At 33.3% G+C, this 21478-nt stretch overlaps 2 protein-coding genes across 2 annotated transcripts in view; one reads left to right on the top strand and one right to left on the bottom strand.

Moving 5' to 3' along the window:
- Positions 1-21478, top strand: part of LOC130901043 (nucleoporin p54) — a 31754-nt gene that overhangs the window by 6240 nt on the left and 4036 nt on the right. Inside the window, exons 2-6 of the mRNA XM_057812115.1 lie at positions 16103-16513; positions 16570-16878; positions 17335-17620; positions 17961-18259; positions 20260-20516. Coding sequence (XP_057668098.1) covers positions 16103-16513; positions 16570-16878; positions 17335-17620; positions 17961-18259; positions 20260-20516 — 1562 coding nt within the window. The remainder of the gene's footprint in view (positions 1-16102; positions 16514-16569; positions 16879-17334; positions 17621-17960; positions 18260-20259; positions 20517-21478) is intronic.
- On the bottom strand, positions 5715-9745 carry LOC130901045 (uncharacterized). The gene is made up of 2 exons (XM_057812117.1): positions 9675-9745; positions 5715-6543 (listed from the first exon to the last, which is right to left on the bottom strand). Exons 1-2 carry the CDS (start codon positions 9687-9689, stop codon positions 5779-5781), a joined length of 780 nt encoding a protein of 259 aa, XP_057668100.1. The 5' UTR covers positions 9690-9745; the 3' UTR covers positions 5715-5778.

Here is a 21478-nt window from a genome sequence, read left to right as displayed (position 1 = left end):
TTATAGTTTATTCATGTATGTGTCAGAGTGATAAATCTTCGCAATCCTTGCAAAACCTATTCGTACTGAACCAACCAAGTTATATTTATATGAATATTAATTTTATTCTTTTTCTGTGTGGTTCACGTAGTTTTTCTACGTATCATAACAAGTTGAGGATTTTTGATTTTCTCAAGAACTTTAAAATTAAATTATTCCGAAAGTCAGGGACAAGAGCTGAGAATTAAATAAATGTTTTGACAATATTAGAATTGAGTAATTTGAAAGTAATTGATTATTTCCCTTTTGGCTTATTTTCTGCAAACAACGGGTTATGCTATATTTTTATTTTAATATTGAATTGTTCCATTGTGAGCAAACGCGGTACCCATCTTGCGCACAGCTTTCTCATGTGCAAATTTTCAGTTAATATGCGATGTACACCACATTTTGAAATGCCTACTATGTCTGCTAGCACGCGCACTTTCACTCGACGATCATCCAGTACCGTTTTGTGGATTTTCTTAAACATTTCTGGAGTCGTCACCTCATTTGGTCAAACACTGCGAAGTATGTATGCATTTATATATGGATTTGGGGTCTCGAATACACTGCGACCCAAAGGATCTATTGTGTCCGCCTTTTTTGATGCGATACTGGAGAACCCTGTGTTTACAGCCGATCCATTAATCCCACTCCTTTTAAAAAGTCTGTAATGTGAGATGGCTTTAATTGCCAGAGATCTTCGTTTTCTATTTCATACGCCCGTATTGGAGCTTAGAGCTCTAATGGCTGCTTGACTATCGGACAGAATGATGATCTCTTGGTTGCGATAATTCCTATCTAGATTGAACGGAACACATTTTTTAATTGCATAAATTTCTGCTTGAAAAATGCTTGGTGCGCTGCACAAATTTCTAGAGTGTACACTCCTATTCCAGTTACATCTGCTGTTTTTGATCCATCCGTATACCATTTTATGGCATTTCTCTTCATTTTTTGTTTGGTGTTTTTATCCTACTTGCTTTTACAATTTATTATTGAGGTGAAGTTTGTCTCGAATCTAAACTTTTTCGATGTAACGTCCTGAAGCATGTTCCAGGGTTAGTCATTATTTAGGAACGGGTTTTCTTTGATGATTCCGTCTCTGAAGTGATGTTTTCTCTGCCACGTTTTCCAGAACTAGATGTAGATATGGGATATTTAGAATCACTTCTAGTGGAGCTGTTGGGTGAGATTTCATGTCCCTAGTTGCACATAAGCAAGCCAGTATCCACCTTAGGATCTTTGGGTTACAACTCCAATTCCTCCCTGCTAAGTTTCTGCACACCATCAGGATTTTTGTGGCTTTGGTGATCTCTTTTTCATGTTTGTTCCAGATAAGTTTATTGTCTAGTGTAAGTCTCAGATATTTCCCCTCTGTTTTCCATTCTATTACTTACCCGTCTATCTTGATGAGTTTGAGGTTAAGTTTTTTCTTCCTAGTGAAAGAAATTAAGTAGGCCTTGTTCGAATTGACGTTTAGCCCCACCTATGGCCACCACCTTTTTGTATATTTTGAGTCCTCTTTGAACTATGTCACAGTATTCTCAGAGCATCCTTTTGCGTAGATGACTATGTCGTCTGCATATCCTTCACACTGAGGATATGCCGGGCTACGTCAACCCGCGTTCATTTACTAGTCAGCTCCACATACGTGGGGACAATACTCCCTCTTGTGGGCATCCCCTGTTTACAATGACTGAAATGGTGTCTTGCCCTACTTTCGTTTCTACTGTTCTAGTAGATAGTAGTTGTGCCATCCAACTGGAGGTTGTCCTACTACTACTAGCATCTAATGTTCTTTTAACAGCGTCCTGTGGAGTATTGTTAAAGGCGCCTTCTATGTCTAAGAAGGCACATACCACGTTTTTTTCGTCAGAGCGTTCTGAATTCCGGTTGTCAATTGTACCAATGCAGTCTCCGTATATTTGCCTGTTTTGTATGCAAATTGACATGGATGGAGAGGTTTCCACTTCAGAATATCTGTTCTAATATAATTGTGGACAGCTTTTTCAAACGAGGTGAGGATAATTGGTCTGAAAGATTTGGGATGTGTGGTGTCTTTTTCCCTACTTCTGGTATGAAGTTTACTTTGGCTCTTCTCCGTGGCTCTGGTATGTAACCCAGCTCTAGGTTGCTCATACTAAGGCGGATCAAGTTTGGCAAGATATCCTCCTGTCTCCTTTGGAGGAGGGCTGGGAAGATTCCGTCCACTTCTGGCGACTTGAACGGTTGTAAGGTGTTTAAAGCTCATGTTATTCGGGATTGTCGCTTTCTGGAAAGTGAGTCTTCAACAAGAGCTGTGCTCTATCCTTCTCACTCTCCGTGAAGCTTCCATCCGGTTTCCTCATTGCCATGCCTTGAGTTAATTTCCTCACAGAATTTTCTGAAGTTTTGTCACTTTGTTTTCCTTATTTCCTTGTTGTAGGCGGTGAGTTTTCTGGTGTAACTCTGCCAGTTTCGGAACACTTTACTCTGTTAAAGAGGTTACGTGTTTCGGTTCATAACTTGGACAAATGATCATTCCATCAAGGAGCAACTTTTTTGCTTTTTTGTATGGGGCAACTCGATTTGTATGCATCGAGTATGACCTCATTCACGTCTGTGAGACCTTCTCCAGACTCATATGGTGTCTAGCCGTACCAGTCTGGATACGCCCTAAGTTATACTTAGATTGGTTTTGTATATTTCCCAATCGGTTTTCTTGGATTCATACTGATTTCTGGCTCAGTGGAATCTGTCCGAACATGATTATTCTATGATTAGAGAGAGACGGCTCATTCGATACTATCCAGATTTTTACCCGTTTTTTAGGTTCGATGCACTCAATGTTGTCTAAAACTTCTTCCCTTACTTTTTTCGCAAATGTTGGTGTGTTCCTTACATTATGCTAACATCTGTTGTTGGTGTCTTTGTTCCCCCAAACAGTGTTGTGTGCATTTGCATTGCATCGTAGGAGTATTGGCAGGTTATTTCTCTGGCAGTACTCTACTAGTCTTTGCAGGTCTGGTGATGGTACAGGCCCGTTCCCGTCTAAGTAGCAGGAGACTGTGACAATTTCTTGGCGTTTTTTCTCGTATTCGAGGCGTGCTCGAATTGGTACAAGGTCTCTGGTCAGAAATTCTGGAAGACAAAGCTGATTTATATCCCGGGCGATTACTGTAATTCTGCAATCCAACATTTTACGTTTGATAACGAAGGAGCAATCTCACACGGAGTAGAAACTAGTTCAGCTTTTATATTGGTTGGGCTAATGCCTTTCAAATAAAAGTATTCTATCTGGTATCACCTAACGACGACCAATTTTTTCCAAGTTTACAAATTCACTGAAAACGTTCACTATTGATGGCTGCCAAACAAATACTGAATAACGTGGCGTTTTTCAATTTTGAACATATGCTGTATAGATTGTGTAATTTCTAATACAATGGTATTTTTCAAGAAACTACCCCCAACTTTAGATACTTCTGGGACTATCGTAATAGAACCAAGAATGCTTCAACCGAGGTGAAGTTTGGAAATTATTATTTTATAAGGCAAATATTTTTAACGATGAATAACAAAAAAATTTACAGTTGCTTTCATAATTATCTTCTTAATATAATACTGAAATGGTTAATATGTGTTAGAATAGTTATCAAAAAAATTCTTGTTGATTTTCACGTCTCATACAATATAATTAGATTATTTTGTGTAAACGATGTATTCCTTCGCGAAACTGCTCCTTTCATTTAGTTTCATTATTCATTGAATTGAGTCCCATAATAAATGTATATAGTAACCCATATTGTAGAGCGTTTTCATAGGTCAATTAAGTCAGACGTTTACTGTGTACGAAAAAGTTGTTTTCAATAGTCGTTAAATTTTTTAATACCGACCAAAAGAGCAAGATTAGTTAATAAAAAAAAGTAAGTGGGTTCTAACAGAAACTGTATAATTTTTACAAATTTACAAAAACCTTTTTCTTTTACTCACTCCCCAAAGATTAAACAGAAAATTTCATAAAAATTGAGAAAACCATTAGCTTCATAATTACTAATTTATTTGTTCATTACTGATTTATTTTTACTGTTCAAATTTCTTCTAAGCGGTAAAGGGATCGATGCAAAAAGTTGTCAGTGTCTGTGGATCAATGATTTCGCAAATTAAAGCTACGTTATTGGTAACAATGCCATGGATTGTATATTTTTACGTACAATACTCATTGTCGAGACTCATATGTTTTTAAGTTTGCAATGAACATTGCAGTAATTTGGCGTCAAATAATAATAGTGAACCGAATATTGAAAGGAAATGTCACAATTTAACTCCAGATGAAAAATTAGAAATGTATATGAAGAACTTCGAGCTAGAGAACATAATAAGAATTTTGGTGAGGTAGTTAGTTTTGTATTAAAAAGAAAGTACCAGCTATAAAAAACTTTGTTTTCTTTCTTGAATATAATGAAAATCTTCCCTAAATATAAGGGCAAGGTATGTTACGTACTTGTGTGTGATGGACTTCAGGTGTTTGAAGGGAAAGAGGAAATTTACCCTTATTTCAAAAGAGGAAATCATTCTATGGCGGAGGATATATATGAAAGAAATAGCAAAAATTCGAAGAGACGGTGAACAATATACGTTGATGTGAATTTGAGTTGTTTACAAATAAGTGAAACATTCATCTCAGTCAAAAAATGGAATTAAATCGCTAACATTTTCGTGTTATAATTTTCTCTAATTTTCGACGTGGATTAAACCAACAGAACTGTGTCGATCAACTCGCATTGACTTTTGGTGATGAAACACCATCTCGAGTCACCGTGTTTCACTATTTTTCTGAATTCAATCGTGGTCGCTACATGATGAATTACGTGAAGGGCGTTCAAAATCAGCTGTTGTGTCAGAAAACATCAATGCTGTGCGTAAACTGATTTTGCAAGATCGTCATGTTACATTTCAATAATAATTTTGTTTTGTACTCCATGTGTAAACGCTGGTATACCTAGTTTAAACATGTTTTTCCCAAATATATCGGCCTGCTTGCACAAAATTTGTAAATTGTTAGATAGCTGTTGATATGTGAAGAAATTTTTTTTCTCATTTCCTATAATCTTGAGATATTTTTATCTGTTCATTTATATTCTAATCTCATACATATAAAATGCTCAAAAGTGTATATTTTTGATAACAATATTTTTTTCTAAAAATATACATTCAGAACTGGAGCATCATTGGAAATACGCCCTAAACAAATTTTTAAGTCCAGACAGGTTACAGCTACATAAGTCCCGTAACAAAATAGTGCGGTGTGCTGCTTGATGGCATACACATGGTCTGATGTAGAGAAAAATGCGTGTACCTATATACAAAGATACACGAGGGGGTTTATAACAGCGCCGAGTGTATACTCAGGAATATACATAGCAGTCAAAGTATTAAACAAATTATTATTTTTATTAATGCTATCTTTATTTAAAAAGATATGTAAAAGATAATCGAAACTGTGACATAATTCGTTGTATGGAATAAATATATTTCCAAAAAAAAAGTATAAAAAATTCCTTTATTTATTTCTTATATTACGTAAAATAGCGACAATAACAAAACGCTTCTAAGCACGTTATTGATTGTATTTATGATACAATATTATGTCAATTAAATGATAATAATTCATAAGAAATTAACTATAAAACAGATAAACTCGGTAATAGAGTAGAACTCTCATTAAATTGAATTTTCAAACTAAAATACATTTTGTCATTCACCATCATTTTTTCAATCAATGCTTATCTGTTGAATTTGTGATACTTCATATTCGGGACACCGTTTCCTTTGTTTCATCTTATAAAAAAAGGTTACACCTACAGCAAATATAACCAAGATTCCAATAATAACCCCAATTATAACATAATAAATCCAACAGGTGTCATCAGTTGTATGATAAATTCCATCAGTAGATGTACCATTAACATTATCCAATATACTCTTAGTAGTAGAAATTTCATCTGTAAATACATTAAAACTATTGGAAACGGCCTCCGAAGTCGTTGTTATCATTTTTGTCAAATTTAAATTATTATCAGTCACAAGATCCGTCGAAGACGTTTGTGAAACTGTTAAAATGTCACTGTAATTGGATGTGACGAGCATACTCGTTTCCGTTGTAACCGTGTTACTTATATCCTCGGTTGAAAAGGAATTTGAAGTTACGTTTAACGAAATTGTTGATTTGTCTTGTAATTCCGTAACCAAACTATTTTGGGTAGTGGTTAGAGAGTCTCTAATGCTAGTATATATGCTCGATAAAGTTTCTGTTGTAGTTGGTAAAATTTCTTCAATAGTTTCACTTGTTTTCATTGCCGTGTCTACATCTACGAAAGAATTTTGTGTCGTTGCTGATTCAGTTTGAATAAAAACAAATGGATGTTGGGAAGTGATTGAATTGCTCTTCGTAGGTAGTTCAGATTGGAATAGATGTTGAGAAAAATCGGTTTGGTCTGGTATGTTGAATTGTTTCTGTTGAGGCCACTGTGATATTAACTAGAACAAAATAAATAAACATACTTGAATAATATGAACAACCTTCTAGACGATTTAGGAATAATAATATAGTACTGAAAATTGGACAACGTGTTAATAGGTTCCCTTTCTTAGGTTAATTTTGTTACTAATGTACCTACGAGCCCCGTCCCGTTTCAGTTGGCCCAATTGAAAAAAAAAATACTAATTATTGCTTTTTCAGCTATTAAAAACTGGCAAATTGTTTCGTTTTGAGCACTTTATATTTTCTATAAACATTTTAGATACTTTTACTGGAGTACAAGTCTTAACATATGTTATAATTACAAACTAAAAAAAAACATAAACCAAAAACCAAATGTAATCAGAAAAGCTTAAATATTAAACATACTTTTAAAAGTTACCATTGCGTAACATCCCCTTTATTTTTAATAACAGCCGTAATTCTTTGAGGCATTGTGTTTATTAAATTCTGGCAGTATTCGGGAGTAAATTCATCCCAAATTTCTTTAGTCTTTCTTTTAATTCCATGACAGTTCTAGCTGGATTTGCACGCAACTGCTTTTTCATTTCATGCCAAAGTGTTTCTATTGGTGATAAATCTGGACTACTTGAAACCCAAAAGTGGAATATTGTTATCTGAGAACCATTTTAAGGCCTTTTTTGAATTATGGCATGCTGCTCCATCTTGCGGAAAAATAAAGACTTTCCCAGTGCTTAAAGTTACTTCTCTTGTTGGCAACAATGATTCTTCTAAAATATCCAGGTACTTTTCAGTTCCGTTTATGAAATACAATTTTCACACTCCTCTTGCAGATATCGAGCCCCACACCATCACTGATGCCGGAAATTTTACTTCCCGCTTCAAACAATCTGGATGAAAAGCTTAATTTTTTTGTCAAATAACTCTACTTCGATCGTCACACACGCAAACTTCAAAACGAGACTCATCACTCCAATGTTCAAAATTCCAATTTTTATGCTCTTTGGCCTATTCAAGTCTATTTTCTTTTGGATTCGAGTCAATAATGGCTTTTCCTTGGCCTATGTAAAGAAAATTTAAATTTATAAATGACATGTGGATCTTGAAACCCGCCTACCCACTGCATTACTCCAAAGTACACTTAGATGACCATAGTTAGCACGTCTGTTGTGTTGAATTATTTTTTTTAACGCTCGTTTATATTTTTCTGACAATTTCTTACGTACCGGCGTTTAGGGAAAATCGAACCATTTGCTTTATACAAGCGAACTATATTTCGAACACTGTATTTTGATATGTTTACAACTTTCGCGATTTCTGAGCTCTTTTTCCCATTTTTGAATAAGTTTATTATGATTAATCGAATTTTTTCATCAATAACTTTTTCTCTACTCATTTTAAAAATTTGTGAAAATATGACTTACACAGCCTACTTTATTATTTGCATTTTTTAGACCTAATGAAACTTTGAGAACAAGACCTATCTATTTCCATCATATTAAATATCATTCAAAATATTTGACAATTTTCATCCAAAACTTATTTTAGACGTAAAACTAAAAGCTTAAAACATTTTACTAACAGCTACTTTTTGGCATTTTAAAATAAAGTTTAATAATTTCGAATTTTTCTAAGTGGGCCAACTGAAATGGGACGGGACTCGTATATGCTTACACTATACTTTTTCAATTGCCAATTGTATTGTATGCCAAAAAAAGTTGTTAGTGAATTTTAAATAACGTGTGGTTTTTAACATTCCTTTTATGTTATCCATTTTAGTTTTTACGACTAAAAATAATGTCAAAGTAACATTATTAAAGAAAAATTAAATTGTGTATCCACCTCCCTAGTTAGATTACATCTACTGTGGGATTGTTCACGAACAATTGACTTATCAAAACCATTTTAGTTTTGAAATATCATTTGGCAACAGGTTCATATGTATATATATTTAATATATATATGATTTATTTTACAAAAAATCGTTAAAATTAAAAAAAAATTAAATGTATTTATTCTATAACTGATTTCATTTGAAGGTCACAAGCAATAACATTTTTGGGTACGTGCCATAGAGCCATTCTGATTGAAATATTTCTATAATTGCCATGTTTGAGTCGGATACAGTGTCCCATAGTTGTATATCGTAACTCTAGATGGATTTCAGTGTGATTTTTTAACAGCTTGTTGATTAATAGTTTGGATCTTTCCAATCTACCTATTCACCGGTACAGTTTACTGAAATTTTGACCATATTGCGATCTCTCAGTTGTCGTTTGCTTCCAGAAGTATGCTCACCCCATTTAAAATCCCCTACACAGTAAGTCAATCTCTAATGAGACCTCCCACACAACAACTGCAGAGAATGGATCTTCCGAGTTACCTGCTCGGCAGATTTTACTTTCATGGTGTATGTGTTGTGTAGTTATACCATAATCAAACTATTATTTTAGTGAAAAGAAATTGTCATTGGGTCATTCTCTTTCAAGTTAATTATATATTGCTATTAATAATATATTAAAAATTATGAAAAACTTAAATTGAAGCATCTGGCTAAATCCTTGAAATCAAGTAATTTCGGTTCGGTGTGATATTCAATCTACATGTAAATTAATATCAGAATACGAGTGTTATTCTCTAATCTCTCCTGTCCGCAACCCCATGAAATGCCAACATTGTCACACGAAGCTCACAATAAAACATATTCTCTCTTAACGAGACACCATACATTTTTCTATAAAATCGAGAAAAAAAGATGTTTTGAATTGCTCAAATCAAATCAACATAGTGATCCTGAACGAAGAACAGGTTTTTATAAAACAATCGTTATTTAAATCAATTATATCTTATATAATAAATTTCCTTCACCATATTGTTTGAACTATTTTCCTATATAATACAATACTTATGTATTGTTGAATGTTGTTAAAAAAGGTAGTTCAATTGAAAATACTATTATAAAATGCAAAATAAAACATCCTGTGTCATAAAATATTAAATTCATTAATTATTTGATTTTTTTTAATTATAAAAACCGTGAGAGTATACGAAATTTTAAGTCAATAGGTCGATTACAGTTAGTAAAAATTTGATTAGAAGATTCCATCTAAACATTTACAAAAAGACAAATTAACAAACTAAGTTAAATAAAGTGTTGTAAATAACTTACTTGTTCGAAAACCATTTTAGCTACACAGTTATCACAATCTCACTAATAAATAAATAAATGTTAATTTAACTGATACAATTGAACAGTTTTTTTATAAATTGAATATAGTTATGGATATCTTTTATATATAAACATATGAAGTTTCCCGATTGGTATTTATATTTGTGATAAAAATTTTCCTCCAATGTGCGTGAATTGCGGTTTACTTTAGAGAAATTACCGAATAATAATACAATGATTCAGATATTTCTTAGTAAAATGTCGTTTGAACTTTAATAATTTACCCTGTAAATTTTTTTGATATTCCACGTCAGTTGGAATATTTTTTTTTCGATACTTAGTTGTGTTGTTTAATAAAATTACAAAAAATAAGTAAACAAATCTTTTATAATTAGACGACGTTTTTAAAAAATTTTGATAGGGGTAAAACAGGCTTAAATAAGAAAATAATATTGCACAATAGAGCCCCTCCCCACTTCCTAAATGATGTAAAACATAATCTGGATAAAATTTTTCTTAATAGGTCGACTGGTCGGTTGCATGGCCACCACGTTCCCTTGAATTAAATACAAGGGATTAATTTTTTTGGGGATATCTTAAAAGTTTGTTATATGCAAGACCGGTAAACACAAGGAACGAAATGATCGATAGAATAAACTTCCATTGTGACGCTATAAGGCAAAATCCTGGAAGTGCAAAGTGCCCACTTAGAACATTTATTTTAGTTTATTTTTTGTTTTTACTTGATAAGTTGTAGGCCAACCAACAAAATATTTCTACATTTCAATTTATTCCTTTATGAAAGTAAGACGATGTTTGACAGTATGCATTTCAAATAGCAATGTTTGATTGTGTTTTAATACCTCGTGTAAGTATTTTTAATAAGTACAATTACAATTTATGATAATTGTATTTTATAGCGAAAGGTTTCGCCATTTCGATCTAAAAATCTACATAATCTCCTAGACCATAAATTATATCTAGTTAAACAAAGAGTACCTTTTTGTTAAAAAATCGTTTGAAAAAGTCATTTTTGCTATTTTTAGATGGTATAAGTTGTCTCTGTAAAAATTAAGGATTGTTAACTGTTGAGCATGAGCCGCTCCTGGTCTTCAGATAGTAGTTTAGAATTGTTTATTCCGTCCAACTCACTACATGGATATACGTTATCTTCCATTAAAAATTCATAATGTTCGAATGTATAATTTAGAAAATATACTTAATTATAAGTTCTGATTTCGCAACTTTAAAGGCATATCATTCAGTTGTATGAGAGTTCCGGGACTTGATGCAGTTTTCGATACCATCATCTGAGAGCTTCCTGAAGACCGTACAATGCCTTTTTAAATTTCCAATACATTTTTTCATACAGTTTACCTCAACGCTTTCGGAAATCTCTAAATATACTGGTTCTGGCCGATCTCCATTTAAAAATGTACACTTTACGTCTAATTAATTGATACACAAATCACACTCTCCTTGTTGATAGCTACGTGCAACAAGTCTAGCCTTCTTTATGTTACTACTTCTTTCTTGTTTAATTCGCTCACTCTGAATTGCTATCTCCAAGTAAAATTTCTTCAGGATATGTATGTGGTATTTCAGCTGCAAGATCGTCAGCAATGAAAGCAGCCATAAGTCCTTTATCCTTGTGTATGTTCATATCATAGTCTCTAATGATATTCGTCTTCTAGGTCTTCTTTTATTGTTATTCTGTCTCACGTTTTTTGGTTTTCCATTATTTTTTACATTTTCATCAGCACTACTTCCATTTCCAACATCTAAATGAAATTCATCATTTTCTGTATCACTGTTGTCTATATCTGAAATTTCCTGGCTAAATTCTGTCTATTGATGTGTCTCACTTGTGTTCATTTTGGTTTAATCAAATATAATGTTTTTTTGCAGAAACTATTTTCCTTCCTTCGGATTCCATAAGCGATATCCATTGTCACTATATCCTACTACATACATCCTCTGACTTCTAGGATCTAGATTCCCTTTTCTGTCTTCTGCAAGAATATGGACATAAGATATACTATTAAGTATATTTTTATTTAGATTAGGTATTTGACTATACCACATCTCCGTAGGCGTCTTCCCATCAAAAAGAGTAAAGGTGGAGATGCGATTGGTGTGGTAAGCTGAGGTTGCAACAGCCTCTTACCAAAATTCTTTTCCGGTGCGACACCGCTTAATGAAGAATTTAAATCTCCGTGCAAAGCATTTCAACATAGATTAGTGAGTACCACATTTTGACTGATAAACGAAAATAAAATCGTGTTTCCAATTGCATGAAAATCAAAAAACGTCATACAGATCCAGATTTAATAGCACCAATTGTGTCTGAATATAAAAATCGAGGCTTTGGCTATAATTCTGAAAGAAAAATTTCAGAATACTAAGAAGAAAACCAGCACTTAAATTTCTCTGCCAATGAAAATCGAAAATCATGGTCATCTTCGAATGTAGTCCGATTAGAGTCTTACTAAGGGAGATAATTGTGAAATCAGAATTTCACTAGAAAATTTTCGAAGCAATATGATAAGAAAGAGACCTAAAAAGTGGGCCAACGTCTATTCTTCCTGTCAACGCATTGTATTTTTTATCACACCTTGTATAATTGTTATTCGGCGTAGGAATATCCGAATATTATTCATAACAATGACTTAACATTTTTTAAAATGGGAAATATACGATGTAAATGACGTTAAATGCATTTTATGAACTTCAAAACGATTTTGTATGATATTATTGATATGTTTTGAAAGAATAATTATAACAAATAAGGAAATTGTCAATTTCAATAATTAATGATTAAGTAGAATTATAATGGACGCAATTTTGTTTATAAAAATTGTTTTCTTTTGTATCAATTTTTATAAACCGCAGAATAATCATATTAGTAATAGAGATGATAATTGCTGGGAAAAAATTGTTACATAAATAAACAATGAAGACATTTTTATAAGAATTATGTTTTAATTAACGGTAAAAACACAATGAGTTCGGCAATATTTATAGTGTGTGAGGAAATGATTTTACCAACCATTAGAGAAAAATTTTGCGTAGAGAAAATGATAATTCAAAAGAAATTTATCTGTGAAAGAGAAACACCTCTGCATGCATTTGAAACACCTTGACGAGTCAAAACATTGTTGTGCACCACATCGAAATGACCTATTATTTTTTAAGAATACTGGTATACTGGTATACTAAATCTCTCATTTACTACTAGCATCTTAGCTAAATCCTTTTTTTGCAGAAATTTCTACATTTTAAAAATTATATACACTATCTGCACAGCTTTTTTACCAACACACATGTTTTTTATTAAACTCCCTCAAAGTTTTCTGTTCAAACGCCTATTGTACAAGAGATGGACTACCTCGATTTTATTGTAGTGTAGAAGTCCCTGTAATGGTTTCCTGCAATTTATTAAAATTTTCCTCGTCTCTGCGAATTTCACTGTTAAAATTATTCTTTTTGGTATGTGTATAATATGTATTTTCAAATTAATTTGCTTGCTTTTAGTTGGTTATACAGGGACAGTTTGAAGCTACTTCACTCTAAAAAGAATATTTTAGTTTGCAACATAATCTCCTTTGGTCTCTACATACTCAGACCAGTGAGTTTTTCAAACCAACCAAAAAAATATCCCGATATTTCGTGAAATACACTTTTGTCTTTCTAATAAGCTAACTTTTCAACTGTAGGAACATAATTGTCTAAGAGGGAGTTAGATCAGGTGAATATGCTGTCGATTTTCTTAGATTCTATAACAAAACGTATCAGCAAACCAGCATCATATTTACCCGTTATCATTTTACTTTTTCTAAATAATGAATCAAAATTATACCTTTGGAATTTTTATTTCTGAGCTATAATAGTGTACTCAAGTTTAATGTGACGTATCGACGCGAAACTTCACTTGGATTACGTTTTAAAATATCTGAACATTTAAATTTTGAATGCGAGTCAGCATTTACTTCATTAACTACTATGTTCCATACTGTTATGCAACAGACGCCTATTACAAAGTCTAGGATTTTATTAATTCATTAGTGTTTTTATGATCACTTTGGGGTGCAGAGAACCTCTTACAAATCATTCCATGAAACGAAGCACTTACGGGATAATACTTATGTTACTTTTCCTAATTTTTTTCAAATGTTTTTCTTTGTAAAAAATAATGTAACATTATAAATTGTTTTCCTGGTTAATCGCGCCCATATGTGCCTTAATCCAAAGCGACACATTATTTATCTATCGACGTTACAGAATCTTTGAAATAGATTCACCTCCTTGTCGAAATCAGCAGGATAGCATGTAATAGAATTTTTGGACTATATTTTTTATACCTATATCAAACGATCAGATTGCGAATTTATCAAGGAAACATAACAAAACAATAATTTTGGCTCTTGACGTATAAGTGATTCACACTGTTCTTCCAGCTCCGTATTATTGAAGTCAAAAGTTACTACCGAAACAAAAGTTATTGTTGAAATTAGAGAGGTAAAAGACGAGACAATTCAAACCCAAAAGTAGTAAGTGGAAAATTTGTTTACATCAATCACCAATTAAATCAATCTGATACGAACAAAAACTGATAGGAGATCAAGATAAAAACCAGGGGGTTTCTGACTACAGGAACCCCCAAATCTCTCACCAATCGCAGCAGCCACAGACAGATAATCTCAATCAGAATATGTTTAAGGAGCAATGAAACAAAAATTCAAGCTATTGGTTCACTTATCGGCCCCAAAAATGTCATCTTCTGCTCAAAAATATCCAACAAAAAATGTGCGTGTACCTATCAAGTCCAGAAATATTCGATCTGTTTCCGAGTGAACATGGGCATATAATTGTCAATAATGAAATTCTGCGAGCACGAAAATTAATAACTCCTTTCCAGCGACTAGTTAACTCGAATGTTAGTCCAACTATAACTCACTACTAGTAAATAAATTACAAGAAATAGGATTGGAGCTGATGTCCTCAACAACTTTCCTTCGGATAAATATACCAGATTCCCAATACTCCCATATCCTTAGTTTCCGGAGACAAGTTTATTTATCACTTACAGATCAAATTATAATTCTTGATTCGATGCTGGTAACACATGATAATACCCAGTATCGCATATTCTTGTCGACAGGCACCCTCACATGTAACGGATGCAAACAACTGGGTCACATAGCATCGCAATGCCCAACGGCTCAAACTGAATTACGCCCACGAGAAGATAATAACATTCCAAGTCGTAGCTCCTAATGACCAGGCTCATCCCAACCTACAGAACAGTAGTGCCACTATCGAAACTGAAAAACCACAACAGTCAAACAAAAGAAGTATAGCAGAAATCCAAACTCCTCCACCCAAACAATGAAGATGACTGCCAATCAAATTTTGATGATTTCCACAAACCCGAAAAAGCCAACACAAAAAATAATCTCGAGCAAGTGAGTCGAGAGAAGACCTATCATGCATAGAGAAACTAATGCTTCCGACTAAAGAATTTATTGAGAAAAAAAGGAAATCGATGGTACTCACCTAACCTAACCTAACCAAGAATTGAAAGACTTTCTGTAAAATGTACAAGGATCCAGCGACCCTCTGAGTGTATCAAAACAATATACAGTTGACACACATGCACTCATCAATATGATCACCAAGGTCTACCCGTACTTTACAGAAAAAAAATAAAGACGAGATGCACCAAATTGAAAAAACAACTACTAATGATTCAGAATCCTCCATTATCCACTCTTTTGGATACAGATAGAGATATTTATCCCAGGATATATTCTAGACCTTACTATTTACCAATTTCTATATTCTTCCTTTTTCCTTCCCTCTTTCTCGAAGGTTCTAAGCAGTTTGCTGCTGGACAAATTTACGCAATAGCACATAGACGCGCACGGTCTTTAATTGGCGAACGAATAGAAAAACTTGATCACTGAAAATTAATTGGAGCAAACACATATAACGTTGAAGCAGTTGAAGAAATTATTAGATTAATAGTTATACTTCAACAAATAAATTGTAGATAAATACACTAAAATCAACCTTTTGTACTTGTATAAAGTAAAAAATATTTCTCAATATAAAAATAAAAAGACACACATTTCTGTTATAAAACTAACTCTGCTTTTTGGATTAAACTAACTGTGAATAAAAAGACATTATACAAGTAATGACTTGCCTCAAAGCAATATGAGTGATGTGAAATTGTTTTGGATTGGTTTCACTTTACGAAAAATTAATGAACATTTTCTGTGAAGAAACACCAAATTACTGATTGGATTGGTCTTTCTGGCTCATGAATTAATCCTTGATTCAACGTGTGTGACAATGACATCAAATTACAATTTTCATTGCATTGCAATGTTTAAAGATTTTTTTCAAAAACTTTAATATTTCAGTGACCGGCTTTGGTACAAGTTTTGGTTCAACTCCTGCCACAACTGCCTCTACAGGATTCGGTGGATTTGGTTCAACATTTGGAGCGACGAATACTCAACAACAATCAACCGGTTTCGGTACTTTCGGCACTACCTCCACTGCTCCTACGTTCGGTACTAGTTTTGGTACACCTGCATCTTCTGCTCCATCGGCTTTCGGAAGTACATTTGGAGCACCCGCCGCAACGGCAACACCATCTTTTGGCTCTAGCTTTGGTACACAACAAACACAACCTAATTTGTTTGGTACTGCAACCACGACAGCGCCCAGTCTTTTTGGATCCACTACGTCAGCTCCCAGCTTATTTTCTAATACTACTGGCGGTGGGTTGTTCGGTTCTACTAGCACCACTCAATCTTCGGGTTTGTTCGGTAAAATTACATTTTAAAAAGGACTACTATTTTTTCTATCACTTTATGAATTATAGGAACTGCTGCGACTACTACCACACCTAGCCTATTCGGTACAACACCCACACCTTCTTTATTTGGGCAACAAGCGGTTACTTCAACTCCTAGTTTATTTGGGACTGCTGGTACTGGAACAACTTTTGGTACTAATGTTTTTGGTACCTCTACAACATCAGCTCCGTCTTTATTCGGTACAGGATTTGGTACTACATCCACTTCGTCAACGGGATTTGGAGGATTTGGTGGAGGAACTGGAAGCACTTTTGGAGGCTTCGGTACACAAAATCAAGGATCATTGTTCAGCAAACCACAGATACCTCAAGTTGGTAAGTTGTATAGATTAATATTCTTCCTTTTTTCAAGGTTTATTCATCAGTTTTTTTTAATAAGGTTTCTTCTTTTGATTGCAGAAAAATATATTTATATATCTATACCTATTTTCTTGTCAGCCAGACCTCAGTTGCTTTTACTTTGTTCTCTTCTACATTCGCAAATATTGTTCCCTTAAGCACCGACTTGACTTTCAGGCTTTCTTTATTTTGTCCAGAATGTGTGTTTTGATTAATACATTTGGTCTTCTACAAATTGTACCTTTGTCTTCTTACATGCTCACGAATAATACTCAGACAATCATCGCAAATTTATTTATAAATTTTTAATGTATTGGCCCGTTATGAAAATTATAAAAAAAAATGTTAAACATTCTCTGCTGCATAAGATTTTGACAGTTTTCTTTAGTTTAATAGGGTTCAACCGTTGAAAATGCTTTGATTTCTTTCTAGCTCCTCAACAATCTCAAACATCGAAAACTCAGCAAGTAGTGGCATCAGTATATGCAATAAACGTTTTCAATGACGAAAGAGACGACATTCTTAAAAAATGGAATATGCTCCAGGCTTGTTGGGGTACCGGAAAAGGATATTACAATAGCCAACAACCACCAATCGAATATGATGCTCAGAATCCATTTTATAGATTCAAAGCGATGGGGTATAATGTTATACCAGAACATGATAATTCTGAGGGGATAGTAAAATTCATATTTAATAAGAAGCTCGATGAAATGAAGTGAGTATCTATTTCCTATTTTAGTGACTAATAGTTTTTAAATTCGGTTTCATGTAATACATTGGAAGCGATAAAAATACGTGATTCGATTATTTTTCGTTGGAAATCAAAATATTATTGCGTTTGCCGGTGATTATGAATTTAATCAATATTTACTTCCAGAGACCTTCAACTTTTTTTGTGGTGTAAAATTTGGTTCGTTTGACTATGCATTTTTATAAAAAGGAATCCAAATTGTCGATTATGTCAATATAAAAAACGAAATTTTTAATTTTAATTTTTAATAAGATATAAGAAAACAGAAAAAAGTTGCATGTTTCTCATAAATATATGATTTCAGAAATCAGCAGGAAGTCCTTAAAAACGGTATCGCCGGTATTTTAGGTAACAAACCCAATTTAACTGTTGATATACATCAAATAAAATCTGTTACCGATACACAAACCGAAGTTAAAATAACTGTATCAGAAAAAGGAGTTACAGGGACGAGTAGAAAAATTCCAGCTTCGGATCTTGCCGCATTCTTCAATCAACCCGTTCCAAAACAACAACTTAGTACAGTAATGGTTACTTCAGTTACTCCGTTTGTTACACCTACCAAAGCGGAATTAGAGGAATATTTGAAACATCCCCCTCCGGGTAAGCTTCGTATTATATTTATTACATATTTATGTCGGTCTATTCGTTACATGTGCATTCACGTCTTTCAATACAGGGGATGGTAACTGTTATATTAATTTATACAAAGATTGCTATTTAAGTTTTGGGATTTGGATAAGGCTTTCTTGTTTTTCAAAATATTGTCCATTAAAATCAATACAATTTTTCATGCGTTTGAACCAATTGTCGAAGCATTTTTTTCATTCCGATTGAGAACATGTGATTTATTTTTGATTCTATGGTCTGTGTCTATGGGAATAAGAGGAAATCATTGAGTGCTAAACATGGACCGTACGTCGGATGACACATCAATTAGATGTTTTGATTGTACAAAAACGCTTTTGTTTGAACTGATGTGTGAGAGCTCGCATCGCGTGGTAAAGAATGATTCGTCTTCTGCGATTGGATTCCCTGATCAGGCGATCATTTGCTCCGAGTACTTCGTGCGCGAACAATTTTGTTGGATTTGGCCCGTCTTGAAATACTCATACAGACGATTGTTGTTTAGTTTCGGATTCATGTGCAAATATCCATAATTCGCCGAATGTCACGGTATTATAGACGTGTTTGAAACACCGCAATCGAGTTTTTTCATCATTTCTTTGCACTAATCGACAAGAACTTTTTTTGAGCGATTGTCAAATTATGCCAACAAAACTTTTTGACAGCCAAATGCTCACGCAGTATTGAATGTATGCGAATGGAACTAATGCCCAAGTATGACTCAATCTCACGATATGTCAAATGACAAGCTTGCAATATTATTTTACTCACAGCATCCAAGTTTTCTGACTCAGCAGCCGATTTTGCACGACCTTCTCAAAATTCATCCTTTAGTGAAGTGCTACCACGATTGAATTCGGAAAACCAGCGGAAAACGGTAGCTCGAGATAGTGCTTCACTTCCAAAAGTCGAAGTGAGTTGAATGGCACATTACTGTTGGTTTAATCTAGTCGAAAGTAATAAAAAATCATCTAAAAATCAACAAAAATAAATCTTTCAGTATCTGTAAACAACAAAAAATTGCACTCGGCGTATGACAACACGTTCTGTGTACGTTCTTCATTAAAAATGTCAAACTTTATAATGGAAATGTCGAATTAGACATATTCATATCAGTGTTTGCACATCTCAAAACTTGAGTAGCAACCCTCGTTTTATAATAATTACAATTTATTTGCATTAATCTAATCAACTACAATTTGTTCTACATCTGTTTACATATGTAGACAAATTGTCTATAAATTGTTTTGAAATCATAAATTTTATAGTGCCTAATTCACATTTATTTTTTGTTAAATACCAAAAGAGTCTGCATATATTAAAAATTCCAGTAACAAGTCTTCATATTATGCCTCTCTTTTCGTTAAAAATTGCTCGAGTACTTATAAGAGTTCGGTTTGCACCCTTAGTGACATACATAATTTTGATAAAGAGCTCAAAAACTGGAATTTCAATTTTGTTAATAAAGTTATAAGTCTCCATACTAAGCCTCTGCTTCCAGTAAAAATTGCTTAAGTACTTATAACAGCTTGGTCTCCACTCTTAGTGACACATAATCTTGATAATAAAGAGCTCAAACGCTGGATTGCCTTAATTAATACTCCACATAAATATCCTTAACCAATGAGTTATAAAGTGAATGGTTGGGCATGTATGCAGCTTTCCCAAACTAACCCTACAAAACTGGAATACTACATGTCATTGCCAAAACACCTACTGTTGCAATGACTATATATTTATTGAAGCTTCCAATTCTATCAACTGATTCTTTCAATGCTTCATGAATATCTCTTCATTTCGTTATTCAATAAAAAAATCAAATATTAAGTAGTTCCTATGTATAGGACTAATTTTCAAAATTAGTATGGACAAATATTAAGCGCCGCACACCTACATCTGAAATTCCTATTTTTGTCTAATAATAGTGGTATAAATGTTAAAAAATATTGTTTTTACATTGCTTTATTTGTTTATAGGTATTGATTTGCAAATGTGGAGAGCTGCTATTGACGATAACCCAAATCCTAAAAAATATATTCCAATACCCATCAATGGTTTTTCCAGTTTGAGATCGAGGCTACTGCATCAGGAATATCAGACGGGATTGCATCAAGCTTTTCTGGATAAAGTAAATAAGGATATCACCAGCTTAAAAACCAGACACTCATCTTCTGTAGCTCAAATTGCTGAGCTGAAATCTAAATTTTGCGAATTGCAACATAGAATATTGAGAGTAAGTATCCCTTGAGTAGTTTGAAATTTAACTGTAATTTTCAAAATTAAGTAAACCATTATGTTCTATAAACCATTGTTGTGAACTTTTTAAATTTTTTTGTATAAATTCTATATTTTCAGTGAAATATCGATAGAAAAATAGATAAATTTAATTAGGGGCTACAATACACTTTTTATTAGAGTTCTTTTCAACAATTCCATTATCTGCGCTAGTTAGAAAGTTATATCTTCGCTCCTACAGGTTTCTTGTCCAAAGTAAGTTGGCAGCGGCCTGGCATTCTAGAACTAGGTGAACTGCTTTTTCATATTTCTCCCTACAGAATCTACATTTATCAGTTTCTGCTAGATTTATTCTCATCATTCCTGTCTGAGGCGGTAGTATGATGTTAGGAAACTTATTTTTGCTTATATCCGAATACATTTCACAGTTTCGAAGGATTCCAGACTGAAGAGATTCAGATATTCATGTATGGGATATAAGAATTGTTGGTTTTGTACCTCTAAATTAGTTAATGGCAACTACTGAACAACATCTAGCAAATAACATTGAATAGTTTGTTGATGAAATGGTTCGTAAAAGCGGGGTATTACAATTTACAAAGACCATTCCATCATTGAGAACTTAGCCTGTAGGCATTAGTTGGGCACAGACAACATGTCTCTTTAATATTAAAGACGTGGATCTTCTGTTCAGTACTTTAATATAAAAATTTTATCTTTGTCAAATATCAAACATAGCAGTGATGTATAAAACATTATTTAAAATTATAATTAGATTTTGAATACTTCAAATAATTCAGTTTCCTCCGCTACTAACGTTTAAATCCGAATATTATTATGTACCAATAATGTAGCTAACTATTTCGATTAAAGTTTTCGAGTTAAAGTTATTACAGTTTATTTTAATCGCAAATTTTACATATATGTAATACTCCTATATGGACATTTGGTATGGGAAAA

Source organism: Diorhabda carinulata, chromosome X, assembly GCF_026250575.1.
Source record: "Diorhabda carinulata isolate Delta chromosome X, icDioCari1.1, whole genome shotgun sequence".
In the NCBI taxonomy this organism is placed as follows: Eukaryota; Metazoa; Arthropoda; class Insecta; order Coleoptera; family Chrysomelidae; genus Diorhabda; species Diorhabda carinulata.
The sequence above is the reverse complement of the archived record's forward strand: the minus strand, read 5'-3'. Positions and strand labels throughout refer to the sequence as shown.